This window comes from Rhinopithecus bieti, unplaced genomic scaffold (genome assembly GCF_001698545.2).
Source record: "Rhinopithecus bieti isolate Rb0 unplaced genomic scaffold, ASM169854v2 scaffold_3947, whole genome shotgun sequence".
Taxonomy (NCBI): domain Eukaryota; kingdom Metazoa; phylum Chordata; class Mammalia; order Primates; family Cercopithecidae; genus Rhinopithecus; species Rhinopithecus bieti.
In genome coordinates this window covers 491,229-505,103 of record NW_016804220.1, presented here as the reverse complement: position 1 = coordinate 505,103, position 13,875 = coordinate 491,229, and the positions used below count along the sequence as shown (strand labels likewise).

Genomic DNA, 13,875 nt, shown 5'->3' with positions numbered 1-13,875 from the left:
CTACCATATGATCCAGCCATCTCACTACTGGATATATTACCTCCCAAAAATGAAGTCAGTATGTCAGAGAGATACCTACACTACCATTATTCACAAGATCCAAGATATGGAAGCAATCTAAGTGTCCATGAATAGATGCATGAAGAAAAAACTGTGGCATACATGTGCAATGGAATACTACTCAGCCTTAAAAATCAGGAAATCCTATCATTTGCAGCAACATGGATGGAACTGGAGGACTTTACACTAAGTGAATACGCCAAGCACAGAAAGACAAATAGTAAATGATCTCACTAATAGATCAAATTTTTAAAAGTTAAACTTGTAGAAACAGAGAGTAGAATGGTGGTTATGTGAGTTAGGTAGAGGGTATGGTAGGAGAGATGTTGGTCAAAGGATACAAAGTTTTAGTTAGATAAGAACAAGTTAAAGAGATCTATTGTACAACATAATGACTATGTTAATAACAATATTTTATATTCTTGAAAATTACTAAGATAGATGTTAAGTTTTCATCACAAAAATAATTGAGATAACACATGTTAATTATATCAATTTAGCCATTCCACAATGTATATGTATTTCAAAACATCATGTTGTACATAAGTACATACAATTTTATTTGTCAATTAAGATTAATTAATTAATGAAAAATAATTTGTATGGGTCTCCTGTGTTTATCAGGTCCAGAAGATTGACCACAATATATGGTTTATTGTGATTAATACTGTGACCAAATTTTATACATCAACATATAGTATAGATATATACTTCATAACATATACTAGTATGTAATACAACATAATATAATAAATATTAAAACATTAAGTTTTAAGTATGTTTAACAAATTTTAAAATTTCTAATATGTCAATTTTAAAAAAACATCATTTGGGGCTGGGCATGCCTGTAATCCCAGCACTTTGGGAGGCCAAGGCAGGTGGATCACCTGAGATCAGGAGTTCGAGATCAGCCTGGCTAACATGGTGAAACCCCGTCTCTATTAAAAATACAAAATTCAGCTGGGTATGGTGGTGAGCGAATGTAATCCCAGCTACTCGGAAGACAGAGGCAGGAGACTAGCTGGAACCCGGGAGGTGGAGGTTGCAGTGAGCCAAGATCGTACCACTGCACTCCAGCCTGGGCAACAAGAGTGAAACTCTGTCTCAAAAAACAAACAAACAAACAAACAAACAAACAAAAAACATCATTTGGAAACCAGCACAAGTAGAAATCTTCCATTCCCCAATAATTAGTGCCACAAGTATATGAACAAGACAATAAATCACTGCTTACTACACTATTCTAACTTAGTATGATGCTAAATAATAATATAAATGTCAAAGGTATAATCTTTAGCCAAAGGTAAATTGTACTTTCTTGTTTTAAAAGGCTTATCACTCTTATTTCTAGTGACCAGTTTAAAATGGTTTCTACATTAGGTAGTAATGAATTTATGTAACATGTCTACACACTAGTATTTTTGCTTCCATTTTGTTTAAAGTGCTTTCCAGCATTCTCAATGTCATGATTGACACAGAGACAGATAATATGTACATGGTGCATTGGGAGCACTGGATAAACAAAGAGGTTCTTCCCAGACTCTGCAGATTTTGGCTTAAAGCAGCATTCAGCAAACTTCTATGAGAATGAATCATGGTCAAAGTAAGCATTAGTTTAAATAAAACAGAGTTTGTGTTCCTCATTAGTAACCGCTAACTTACAGATTACAAGAGTTACCAACTCAAGTTAAAATGTTACTTTGAGACTACGAGTGATACACATATATTTAACTTAATCATTCCAAAGCCTGCCCTCTTTCATTTTTACCTTGCAAAACTCCCCAAGGGTAGTGACGGCCTCTGACCATCCTTTTTCCAACTTTCACTTCATCCATACTCCCCACCACAGCAAAGGGTAACAGCGCCTAAAGAACAAGAATGACATGAATTGAATTCTCTAGCACCAATAGAGCTTACTCTATTACTCTCACTCCTGTTATAAAAATGACAGGCCGGGTGCAGTGGCTCACGCCTGTAATCCCAGCACTTTGGGAGGCCAAGGCAGGTGGATCACGAGGTCAGAAGATCGAGACCATCCTGGCTAACACAGTGAAACCCCGTCTCTACTAAAAATACAAAAAATTAGCCAGGCGTGGTGGTGGGCGCTATAGTCCCAGCTACTCGGGAGGCTGAGGCAGGAGAATGGTGTGAACCCGGGAGGTGGAGCTTGCAGTGAGCTGAGATCACGCCACTGCACTCCAGCCTGGGCAACAGAGCAAGACTCCATCTCAAAAAAAAAAAAAAAAAAACAGAGATGAAGATATTGTAATAAATTTAATTAGACACGGATCTACCCTGCATCTCATTTTAAGACTTGACAGTATGCACTAATCGGTTTCTGTCAGCATCAGTCTCAGGCTGTGCACACAATTGGAAACTGTCTACTGAGCAGAGCCTAAAGCAAGGTATCCTGCTATGGGAAACACAGAGAAAAAAGACTTTTAGTAGACATCATTTTTCTCACATTTTGGGAGGACGAAGTGGGCAGATCACCTGAGGTCAGGAGTTTGAGACCAGCCTTACCAACATGGTGAAATCCCATCTCTACTAAAAATACAGAAATTAGCTGGGCATGGTGGCAGGCACATGTAATCCCAGCTACTTGGGAGGCTGAGGCAGGAGAATTGCTTGAATCCAGGAGGCGGAGGTTGCAGTGAACTGAGATTGTGCCATTGCACTTCGGCCTGAGCAACAAGAGTGAGACTCCATCTTAAAAAAAAAAGAAAATTGTCATCTTTCAAATGTAAGCTAATATTTCAGGTATTTACTAGCATAAAATATTTACACAAATAGAGTTTAGTCGTCTTTACTACTGCCCTCCAAAACCGGAGACAATACAGCATTCCACATCCAACCCTCATCTACCTGTTTTTGAGGCTAAGTCCTTGGCAAGTTCATTTGAGAGTTGGAGGCTCCCTTTTACCACTCAAGACCTACATGTGAAATAGGGGCCCTGCCTTGGATGCAGCAAACAGAGAATATGAAGGCCCTGACCATCCTTGCCTAGTTCATGAGGCAGTGGTTCATTGTGTGGGGAAGTAATCCAAAGAACCTCAGACTGCTGCTCCTCCTCAGTTACCAGTGGGTGCCTGAAACTTCAGGGGAGGGGATAACATGCCATTGTCTCCACCCACAATTCCAGAACCTGCTTCAGAGATTTTGCCTTGGAGGAGAAACAGGCCATGAAACAGAGAAAACCCATCCAAAAATTTATATGCAATCCCAAGGGACCTGAATAGCCAAAAAAATATTGAAAAGAAAGACCAAAGTTAGAGGTCTCACACTTCTAGAATTCAGAACATATTACAAAGCTATAGTAATCAAAATAGTTTGGAAGTAGCATAAAGACAGACATGTAGACCAATGGAATCAAATACAGAGTACAGAGTTAATACTTCCTAACCTATTCTTCCGTTGATGGACATTTGGGTTGCTTCCATCTCTCAGCTACTGTGGATAGTAATACAATTTATATGGCTTTACAAATATCTAAGTAAGACTCTGCTTTCAATTCTTTGAGATATATACCCAGAAAGAGGATTGTTAGATCGTATCATAATTTTATTTTCAGTTTTGGACAAACCACCTCTATTAGTCTGTTTTCATGCTACTGATAAAGATATACCCGAGACTGGGAAGAAAAAGAGGTTTAATTGGACTTACAGTTCCACATGGCAGGGGAGGCCTTAGAAGCATGGTGGGAGGTGAAAGGCACTTTTTACATGGCAGCAGCAAAAGAAAATTAGGAAGAAGCAAAAGCAGAAACCCCTGATAAACACATCAGATCTTGTGAGACTTATTCACTATCACAAGAATAGCATGGGAAAGACCAGCCCCCATAATTCAATTACCTTCCCCTGGGTCCCTCCCAAATCTTGTGGAAATTCTGGGAGATACAATTCAAGCTGAGATTTGGGTGGAGACACAGCCAAACCATATCACCACCATACTGTTTTTCATAGTGGTTCTAGATGAGAAAAATGACAAAACTCTATTGAAAAAATCAGGGACTATCTAAATAAATGGAGAGACATTCCAGGTACATGGATAGGAAGACTCAATATTGTCAAGATGTCAATTTTCCATAACTTAACCTATGGATTCACCACAATCCCAATCAAAATTTTACCAAATTATTTTGTGACTAGTAACAAACTAATTCCAAAATTTATATGAAAAAAAAAAAAAAAAAGAAAAAAAAAACAAAACAAAACAAAAAAAAAAACTAGAATAGCCAACACAATATTGAGGAAGAACAAAGTTGGAAGATATACTATTCAACCTCAGGATTTACTACAAAGCCATAATAATCAAAACAGCATGGCATGGGCAAAATAATAGATAAACAGATCAATAGAACAGAGTAGAGAGCCCAGAAATATGTCTACACAAATATAGTTAACTGATATTTGACAAAGAAGCAATGGGAATTCAAGGTGGACAAGATAATTCTTTTCAACAAATGGTGCTGGAATGAATACTCACATGCAAAAATAAGAATCTATAAACAGACCTTACATACTTCACAAAATTAACTCCAATTGGATCATAGACCTAAATGTAAAGCATAAAATGATAAAATTCCTAGAAGATAATGTAGAGTCCTATTAGGGAAGGACAGTCAGGCTGGTGGGAGCAGGGGAAACCAAAAAAAAAAAAAAGAAGAAGAAGAAGAAACAGATAAGCTACACAGCCCTCCTGCACAAATAATTCACAATCTTCCTGTGCCTAGCTATCAGCAGACCCTCAGCTGATACAAAAAATTGCAAGTTAGCTCACTGCCACTGATAGCAGCAGGAGGCAGACAAATGCCTAAGCAGGTAGGGGCAAGTCCCCAGGGAAACACCACCTCTAATCCAAGGACACTTTAAAACCTGAAAGCCAAGCTACAAGTCAAATCCACAGACCGGACTGAGAAGCTGTCGTCCTGCTTGGTGCTCTTTTTTTTTTTTTTTGAGACGGAGTCTCGCTCTGTGGCCCGGGCTGGAGTGCAGTGGCCGTATCTCAGCTCACTGCAAGCTCCGCCTCCCGGGTTTACACCATTCTCCTGCCTCAGCCTCCCGAGTAGCTGGGACTACAGGTGCCCACCACCTCGCCTGGCTAGTTTTTTGTATTTTTTTTTAGTAGAGACGGGGTTTCACCATGTTAGCCAGGATCTCCTGACCTCATGATCTGCCCGTCTCGGCCTCCCAAAGTGCTGGGATTACAGGCCTGAGCCACCGCGCCCAGCCAATTGTTTTTTTTTTTTTACATTGTTGTGCCCACCTTTGGGTCATGCCTTTGTTTTAACTTTTCTGCATATTCACAAACCAATCAGCATGCACTCCCCTATTCTGAGCCCATATAAGCCCTGGGCTTAGCTACACAAGGAGAGAAACCACCCCCAGGTCCCCTCTCCACTGAGAGCTGTTCCATCACTCAATAAAATTTTTCTCTGCCTTCCTCATCCTTCAATTGTCAGGGTATCCTCATTCTTCTTGGATGTGGGAAAAGAGCTCGTGAACCCCCGATCTCAGGTAGAAGCTATAACACAGGCAGGCTGGGGCATGCTGGTCCAGCCGCAGGCCCAGCCACTGTGCAAGTCAGACTGGGCCAAGTGTATTGGAAGCCGCCTGTGTGGCAGGTAGCGTGCCCAAGCAAGGCCTAGGTAGGGGTGCCACTGGCTGGAGGTCCCTGGCAAGCAAGATGACTAAGAAGAATCCTGCTTCACAACCTTGGCATTATCAGCACTACACAAAGCCCTCGTCAGCCTCTACAGCCTAAGAACTAGCCTATAAAATCTCGAGCAATCCTTTGTTTGTAGTCAGCTTCTTTCTTGCAAGCTGCCCTTTGCCCCCCCAGCAATGTATTTTCCTACTTTCTTTAATAAATCTACCTTCCCTACCTACAACAAGGTAAATTTTTTTTTTTTTTTTTTTTTTTTTTTTTTTTTTTTTTTTTTTTTTTTTTGAGAGAGAGTTTCACCCTGTCACCCAGGCTGGAGTGCAGTGGTGCAATCCTGGCTCACTGCAACCTCTGCCTCAATAAGGTAAATTCTTTTATGCCTGCGCCACCAGTCCAGATAGTCATCATTCCCCCACAACAGATAACATAAAAGGAAATGCAGGTGACTTTGGGTTTAGCAATGACTTCATCGATATAACACTGAAAACATCATCGATGAATGGAAAGAATTGATGAGTTGAACTTCATTAAAACTAAAACTTCTGCTAGCAAAAGATACTGCTACAGATAACAAGATAAGCCACAGACTGAGAGAAAATCTTTGCAAAACACACACTTGATAAAGGACTGATGTTCAAAATATACAAAGAACTCTTAAAACCCAACAACAAGAAAATGAACAACTCAACTAAAAATGAGCACAAGATCCAAATAGCCACCTCAACAAAAAGGATATTCAGTTAAGAAATTAGCATGTAAAAAAAGAAGATCAACATCATACATCCTAAAGGAATTGCAAATTAGAAGAAAAATACATGATACTACACAATTACTAAATTTCCACCCACTAAATCTAAAATAAAAGTTAGAAATTTTTTTTAGGCCGAGCACAGTGGCTCACATCTGTAATCCCAGCACTTTGGAAGGCTGAGGTGGGCAGATCACCTGAGGTCAGGAGTTCAAGACCAGCTTGGCCAACATGGTGAAATCCCATCTCTACTAAAAATACAAAAAAAATTAGCCAGGCATGGTGGTGTGCACCTGTAATCCCAGATACCTGGGAGGCTGAGGCAGGAGAATTGCTTGAACCCGGGAGGTGGAGGTTGCAGTGAGCCAAGATCATGCCACTGCACTACAGCCTGGGTAACAAGAATGAGACTCCATTTCAAAAAAAAAAAATTAAATTAAATTTCCAAAATCCAAAACACTGACAACACCAAATCCTGGCAAAGATACAGAGCAGCAGGAACTATCACTCATTGCCTGTGGGAATGCAAAATGGCATAGCCACATTGTAAGACTGTTTGGCAGTTTCTTTCAAAACTAAATGTACTTTTACCACATGATCCAGAAGTGCACTCATCAGTATTTATCCAAATAAGTTGAAAACTTGTGTCCGTACAAAAGCCTGCACACAAATGTTTATAGCAACTTTGTTCATAATTGCTAAACTTGAAAGCATCCAAGATGTCCTTCAATAGGTGCGTGGATAAACAATCTGTGGCATACCTAAACATGAAATATTATTCAGTGATAACAAGAAATCAGCTATCAAGCAACAAAAAAAGACACAGAGAAAACTCAAATACATATTTCTAAGTGAATGAAGCCAATCCAAAAGTTTTACACGAACTATGATTCCAACTATATGATATTCCCAAAATTAAAAATTATGGAGAGTAAAAAGATCAATAGTAGCCAAGGGTAAAGGGAAGAGAAGGAGACAGAAATGAATAGGTCAAGTACAGATGATATTTAGGGCAGTGAAACTATGGTGAATGTTACTGTAGATAGAGGTCACTAGACATTTGTTCAAACCCATACAATGTTCAACACAAACAGTGAAGGCTTGTCAGATATGAACTTTACAACTTACCAATATTGCCTCATCAAGTGTAACAAATGTACCACACTTCAGGCAGGGTGTTAATAATAGAAGAAAATCAAGGGAGGGCCTTAAGATCTCTGTTCTTTCCGCTCAATTTTTCTACAAATGTAAAACCACTCAAAAAACAAATAAAAGTATTTTACATTTAAAAAGAAGGATGGGGCCGGTTGTGTGGCTCACACCTGTAATCCCAGCACTTTGGGAGGCAGAGGCGGGTGGATCATTTGAGGTCAGGAGTTTGAGACCAGCTTGGCCAATGTGGTGAGACCCCGTCTCTACTAAAAATACAAAAATTAGCCAGGCGTGGTGGCGGGTGCCTGTAATCCCAGCTATTCAGGAAGGTGAGGTAGGAGAATTGCTTGAACCCTGGAGGCAGAGGTTGCAGTGACCCGAGATCATGCCACTGTACTCCAGCCTGGGCAAGAAAGTGAGGCTCCATTTAACAAAAAAAAAAAAAAAAAAAAAAAAGAAGGATGGAAGTTGGGATGAAATAAAATTATAAGGAGATTCCAATAAAGGCTAAATTGTAGTCCAACTAGTTTGCAAGACAGAAACAAATAATAAGAAAACTGGGAGGAGGCATCCTGGGGTTGCAACAAATGTCAAACACTGACCTCAGAAATCATTCCTTAAAAGGAGACAATTTGATAGAATTCATTTAGAGAACAATATCTTTAACAGGGCAGTGCTGCAAACAATTGAGCAATCAGCTGGCAATTAGTGGAGCTTATCAGCTGGGTATGATCATGTGAAAAGAGAGAGGGCAACCAAAACCACTTCATTCAATGCAGCTATGGGCCTGCCTAAAACTGCATCTTAAGGAGGAGCAACATCAGAAGCTTAACATTGTAGAAGGAGAAACAGACTTTACTCAAACAATTCTGCCAGTTACTGAACAAATACATAACAATAACAAGCTCTAGGGGAGGAGATAGAACTGGCATCCCAAGTTGTTACAATGCAGTATCTAAAATACCCCATTTGTAACAAAATGTTACACAGAATGTATAAAATAAAATATACTCCTAAAAAAGAAAGAAAAAAAGTGGTCAACAGAAACTGGCTGTGAGACTGCTCAGATGTTGGATTTATCAAAAAAATATTTTATTTCCAATAGTCATTACAATTATGTCCATAGATCTAAGAGACACCAAGATTAAAGAATTAAAGGAGAGTGACACCTGCAAGATAAGAGACTAGAAGATCCCAGTTCTTATCCCCCGAGAAAATGCTAATTTGGCAAGCATCTATGGACAAAAGTGCCACTGTGGGAGCTTTGGGATCCAGATAGCAGATTATGATATTCTAGTACATCTGAAGACCAAGGAAAGCCCCTTTAAGAAGGCAGGCTCCGTGTTAGCCAGGATGGTCTCGATCTCCTGACCTCGTGATCCGCCCGTCTCGGCCTCCCAAAGTGCTGGGATTACAGGCTTGAGCCTGGGCGACAGACCGAGACTCCGTCTAAAAAAAAATAAATAAAATAAAAAATAAAAAAAAAAAAAAAAAAAAAGAAGGCAGGCTCACACCTTAGTAGCAAATACACTAAGTCCAGACTCAGCAGACCTATAAGCATCCGCATTTCTCTGTGGACTTGGCTCCAACCCCACATGCCCGAAGCACTGAAGCTCCTTGTCCAAAGTCCTTCCATGAGCTTCACCCACATACAGACTGCAGAACCCAGAGAAGACCAGGACCCGATCCATCCCACATGACCATGGTCCCTAAGGTAGTTACGCTAGTTGGGAGCCTAACATGAGAGTGTCTTTACCTAATAAAACCAGTGTGTAAAGACAAGAAGACAAGACTGCTCCTTTAAATAAGCAAAGACCAATGCAAGACTATGAAGATTACAAAGAATCAAACATGACCCCACAAAAAAAAGAGAAAAAATATCTCTAATATAGAGCCATTAACTGGCCCTAAAATAATGAAGATCCATGTGCTACTTGAAAAAAAATCAAAATAATCGTGCTTGTTTGCTTTGACAGACAGAGTCTCGCTGTGTCGCCCAGGCTGAAGTACAGTGGTGTGATCTCAGCTCACTGCAAACTTCACTTCCCAGGTTCAAGTGATTCTCCTGCCTCAGCCTTCAAGTAGCTGGGATTACAGGCATGCACCACCACGCCCAGCTAGTTTTTGTATTTTTAGTAGAGACAGGGCCTCACCATGTTGGCCAGGCTAGCCTCAAACTCCTGACCTCAGGTGATCCACCCACTTCGGCCTCCCAAAGTGCTGGGATTACAGGTGTGAACCACACCCGGCAAAAATTCAAAATAATTGTCTAAAAAAAAAAAGCTAAATAAGCTTCAAGCAAACACAGATAAACAACAAAATGAAATCAGGAAAACAATACATGAACAAAATTAGAAGTTCAATAAAGAAATGAAAAACACACAAATATTCTGACTCTAAAAAGTAAAATAATTGCACTGAGAATTTTAGTGGACAACTTCAACACAAGACTCAATCAAGCAGAAGAAAGAATGAGTGAACTCTAAAACAAATTATTTGAAATTATCATTAGATGAACAAAAACAAAAAGAATGGAAAAAGTGAAGAGAGCCTATGGAACAAATGGAAAATCATCAAGCAAACCAATGTATGCATTATAGAAATCGCAGAAGAAGAAAAGAGAGAAAGAAACAGAAATAGTATTTAGAGAAACAATGTCTGAAAACTTTTCACATCTAGGTAGAGAAATTAACATCCACATTCATGAAGCCCAAATATTCAAAACCCAACTAGGTAAACACCAAGACAAATTATAATTAAATTGTCAAATGTCAAAGACAGAATTTGGGGATTTGGAGGGTTTTTTTTTAATGATTCTCTCTCCTTTAATTATTCACATCCCTCTGTGAATGAGTAATAAATACGTATTTGAGAAATAAAATTGTATATATTTCAGGTGTACAGCTTGTTTTAATATGTATATACATGGTGAAAAATTGCCACAATTAAGTTATTTATCGTATTTATTACCTCAAATAATTATTATTTTCTTCGCTTTTTTGGGGGATGAGAACATGTAGATCTACTCTTTTACCAAATTTCAAGTATACAATGTTGTATTGTTAAATATATTCACACTGCCATACATTAGATTTTCAGAACTTATTCATTTTGAAAAGTGAATCTTTGTATACCCTGACCTATATCACAAAGAGAATTTTGAAAGCAGCAAGAGAAAAATATCTTGTCCCATATAAGGGAGCCTGCATAAGACTATCAATGGATATCTCAACAGAAATCTTGCGGGTCAAGAAACAGTGGGACGACTCAATGTACTGGAAGAGAAAGACCAAAAGGAATACTTTACCCCCAAAAAGCTGTCCTTTAAGAATAAAGGATGGGCTGGGCGCGGCGGCTAACGCCTGTAATCCCAGCACTCTGGGAGGCTGAGACAGGCAGATCACCTGAGGTCAGGAGTTCAAGACCAGCCTGGCCAATATGGCAAAACCCCATCTCTACTAAAAATACAAAAATTAGCCAATGTAATGGAGGGTGCCTGTAATCCCAGCTACTCAGGAGGCTGAGGCAGGAGAATTGCTTGAACCCAGGAGGTAGAGGTTGCAGTGAACCGAGGCCATGCCATTGCACTCCAGCCTGGACAACAGGAGCAAAACACTGTCTCAAGAAAAAAAAAAAAAAAGAATAAAGAGCAGTGCTCCCATCTGATCGTTTCAGCTGTGGCCTGGCACTCTTCTGAGAGCCCAGCCCCCAGGTACTTTCAATCAGCCCTGACACTGCTGTCACTTTAACACTCTGCAGTTGCCTGAGCATTCTTCTTGCCCCTGCCTAAGTCTTCTGCCAGTTGTGTGGGGGCCAGCCTGCCCCTCTCTATCACAGCCAGCACCTGAACTCTGGGTACCTGAGGACACATACGCCAGCCTGTTTCTGATCCAGTCCCTCCAGTACTTATGCATGCCATCCAGAGCACCATATAGGGATCTGAGAATCAAGAAAATGGCTAGCCCAGTCCACCATTGGCACCTGATCACTCCCTCTGGAGACTAGGGCTGTGCTGACCCAGCCGGCCGACACTACAACAGCTGAAACCCACCCTCCTGTGCTGAAAGGTGAAGCTGCTTCCCCTATGTACACAAAGTAGCAGCGTTCCTGCATGAGTGAACAGGCAAGCCACAGGGCTGTCTGTATTGGGCTGAGGGAAGAGGTCCTACCCTGAGGTTGCTCCTGTGAAGAGCCACAAGACGGGCATTTTCAATGGCTCTTGGCTACATTATGACCTGGAGATAGATGACAGTGTCTGTCTGAACTAAGAGTCATGAGCTCTGGGACAGGGGTAGGATAGAGAAACAGATCATGTTCCTACCTACATAGGAGGCAGAGCTGGGACAGCTCCTCCCCGCCTACAGAGACCTGTAAGCATTTCACCAGGAGCTACCCCAGCCACCCCTGTAAAGGCTACTGTTCATGTTCATCATTGAGATGTTGGTGGGTAAGCTTTGTGGTCCAGCTCTGCCCAGCTTTGTCTTCCCCTCTGGGCTGAACAGGCAACTCAGAGTCTAGGCATTACATACACCAGCCTATCACCTGAAACAACAGAGAGGAAATCACAGTAAACAAAGATCAAACACACACCATCTGATTCTGCCATAGCTGGCTCTTACTCATAAGTGCCACTTACTGGCATGGAGGTTAAATGGCACAAACCAATAAAAAGTCTACTGACAGAAGGGCACAGGGCTAAAAAAACAAAGCCAGGCCAGGCGTGGTAGCTCACACCTGCAATCCCAGCACTTTGGGAGGCCAAGGCGGGTGGATCACAAGGTCAGGAGATCAAGACCATCCTGGCTAACACGGTGAAACCCCATCTCTACTAAAAAAAATACAAAAAATTAGCCGGGCGTGGTGGTGGGTGCCTGTAGTCCCAGCTACTCGGGAGGCTGAGGCAGGAGAATGGCGTGAACCTGGGAGGCAGAGCTTGCAGTGAGCCGAGATTGCACCACTGCACTCTAGTCTGGGCGACAGAGTGAAACTCTGTCTCAAAAAAAAAAAAAAGAAAAGAAACAAAGCCAAAGCCCCCTACCCAATAGACACTATAGTTATACCCACAAGGGGAAAAGCCCCATCTAAATTAAAGTAAATTCAAAAATAAAAAGTGACAGCTTTCCCAGATGAGAAGAAACCATCATAAGAACTTTGGCATCATGAAGAAAAAAAAAAAAGTAGAATGTTTTGACACTACCAAAGGACGCACTAGCTCTCTAGCAATGGATCCTAACCAACCAAAATGAAAATTCTGAAATGAAAGATAATGAATTCAAAATATGAATTATAAAGAAGCTCAATGAGATCCAAGAGAAAGTGGAAAATCAACACAAAGATACCAGAACAATGCAGAATGTGAATGAAGTACAAATATCTTTAAATAAAAACAATGGAATTTCTGGAAATGAAAAACACACTGAAGGGTTGGGTTACAGATGAAAGCTTTAACAATAGGCTAGACTAAGCAGACAGAAAATAGGATCCCAGTGCCTTCTGGTGTGTAAACTTTCTTCTGAGAAGTCTGCTGTTAGTCTAATGTGATTTCCTTTATAGGTAATTTGAAAATTCTCTCTTGCTTCTTTCAGAGTATTTTCCTTCAAGTTGACTTTGGATAGTCTGGTAAAGTTCATCTTGCAAAATATTTCCAGGTATTCTTTGAGCTTGTTGCATTTGGATATGTACCCCTCTAGCAAGGCCAAGAGAATTTTCCTGATTATTCCCTCAAATATGTTTCCAATCTTTTTACCTTTTCCTCTTCTCTCTCAGGAATGCCTACAAGTCATAAGTTTGGTTGCTTTACATAATTTCCTATTTCTTGAACTCTTGATTATTTAAATTTTCTTTATTTTTTTGTCTGTGTTAGTTCAAAAAACCTGTTTTGTTTTTTGAAAAGATAAGAAAATTAAAATAGTGCTAGGCCAGGCATGGTGGCTGACGCCTGTAATCCTAGCACTTTCAGAGGCCAAGACAGATGGACTGCCTGAGCTCAGGAGTTCGAGACCAGCCTGGGCAAGATGGTGAAATCCCATCTCTACTAAAATACAAGAAGTCAGCTGTGCATGGTGGCAGGTGCCTGTAATCTCAGCTACTTGGGAGGCTGAGGTCTGAGAATTGCTTGAACCTGGGAGGCAGAGGTTGCAGTGAGCCAAGATCATGACACTGCACCCCAGCCTGGACAACAAAGCAAAACTCTGTCAAAAAAAAAAAAAAAAAAAAAAAAAAAAAAAAAAAAAAAAAAAAAAAAAAAAAAA

At 40.4% G+C, this 13,875-nt stretch overlaps 1 protein-coding gene across 1 annotated transcript in view; it reads right to left on the bottom strand.

Moving 5' to 3' along the window:
- Positions 1 to 13,875, bottom strand: part of SEPTIN14 (septin 14) — an 89,106-nt gene that overhangs the window by 43,706 nt on the left and 31,525 nt on the right. Inside the window, exon 5 of the mRNA XM_017867300.1 lies at positions 1,829 to 1,925. Within this exon, the coding sequence (XP_017722789.1) occupies positions 1,829 to 1,925 (97 nt within the window). The remainder of the gene's footprint in view (positions 1 to 1,828; positions 1,926 to 13,875) is intronic.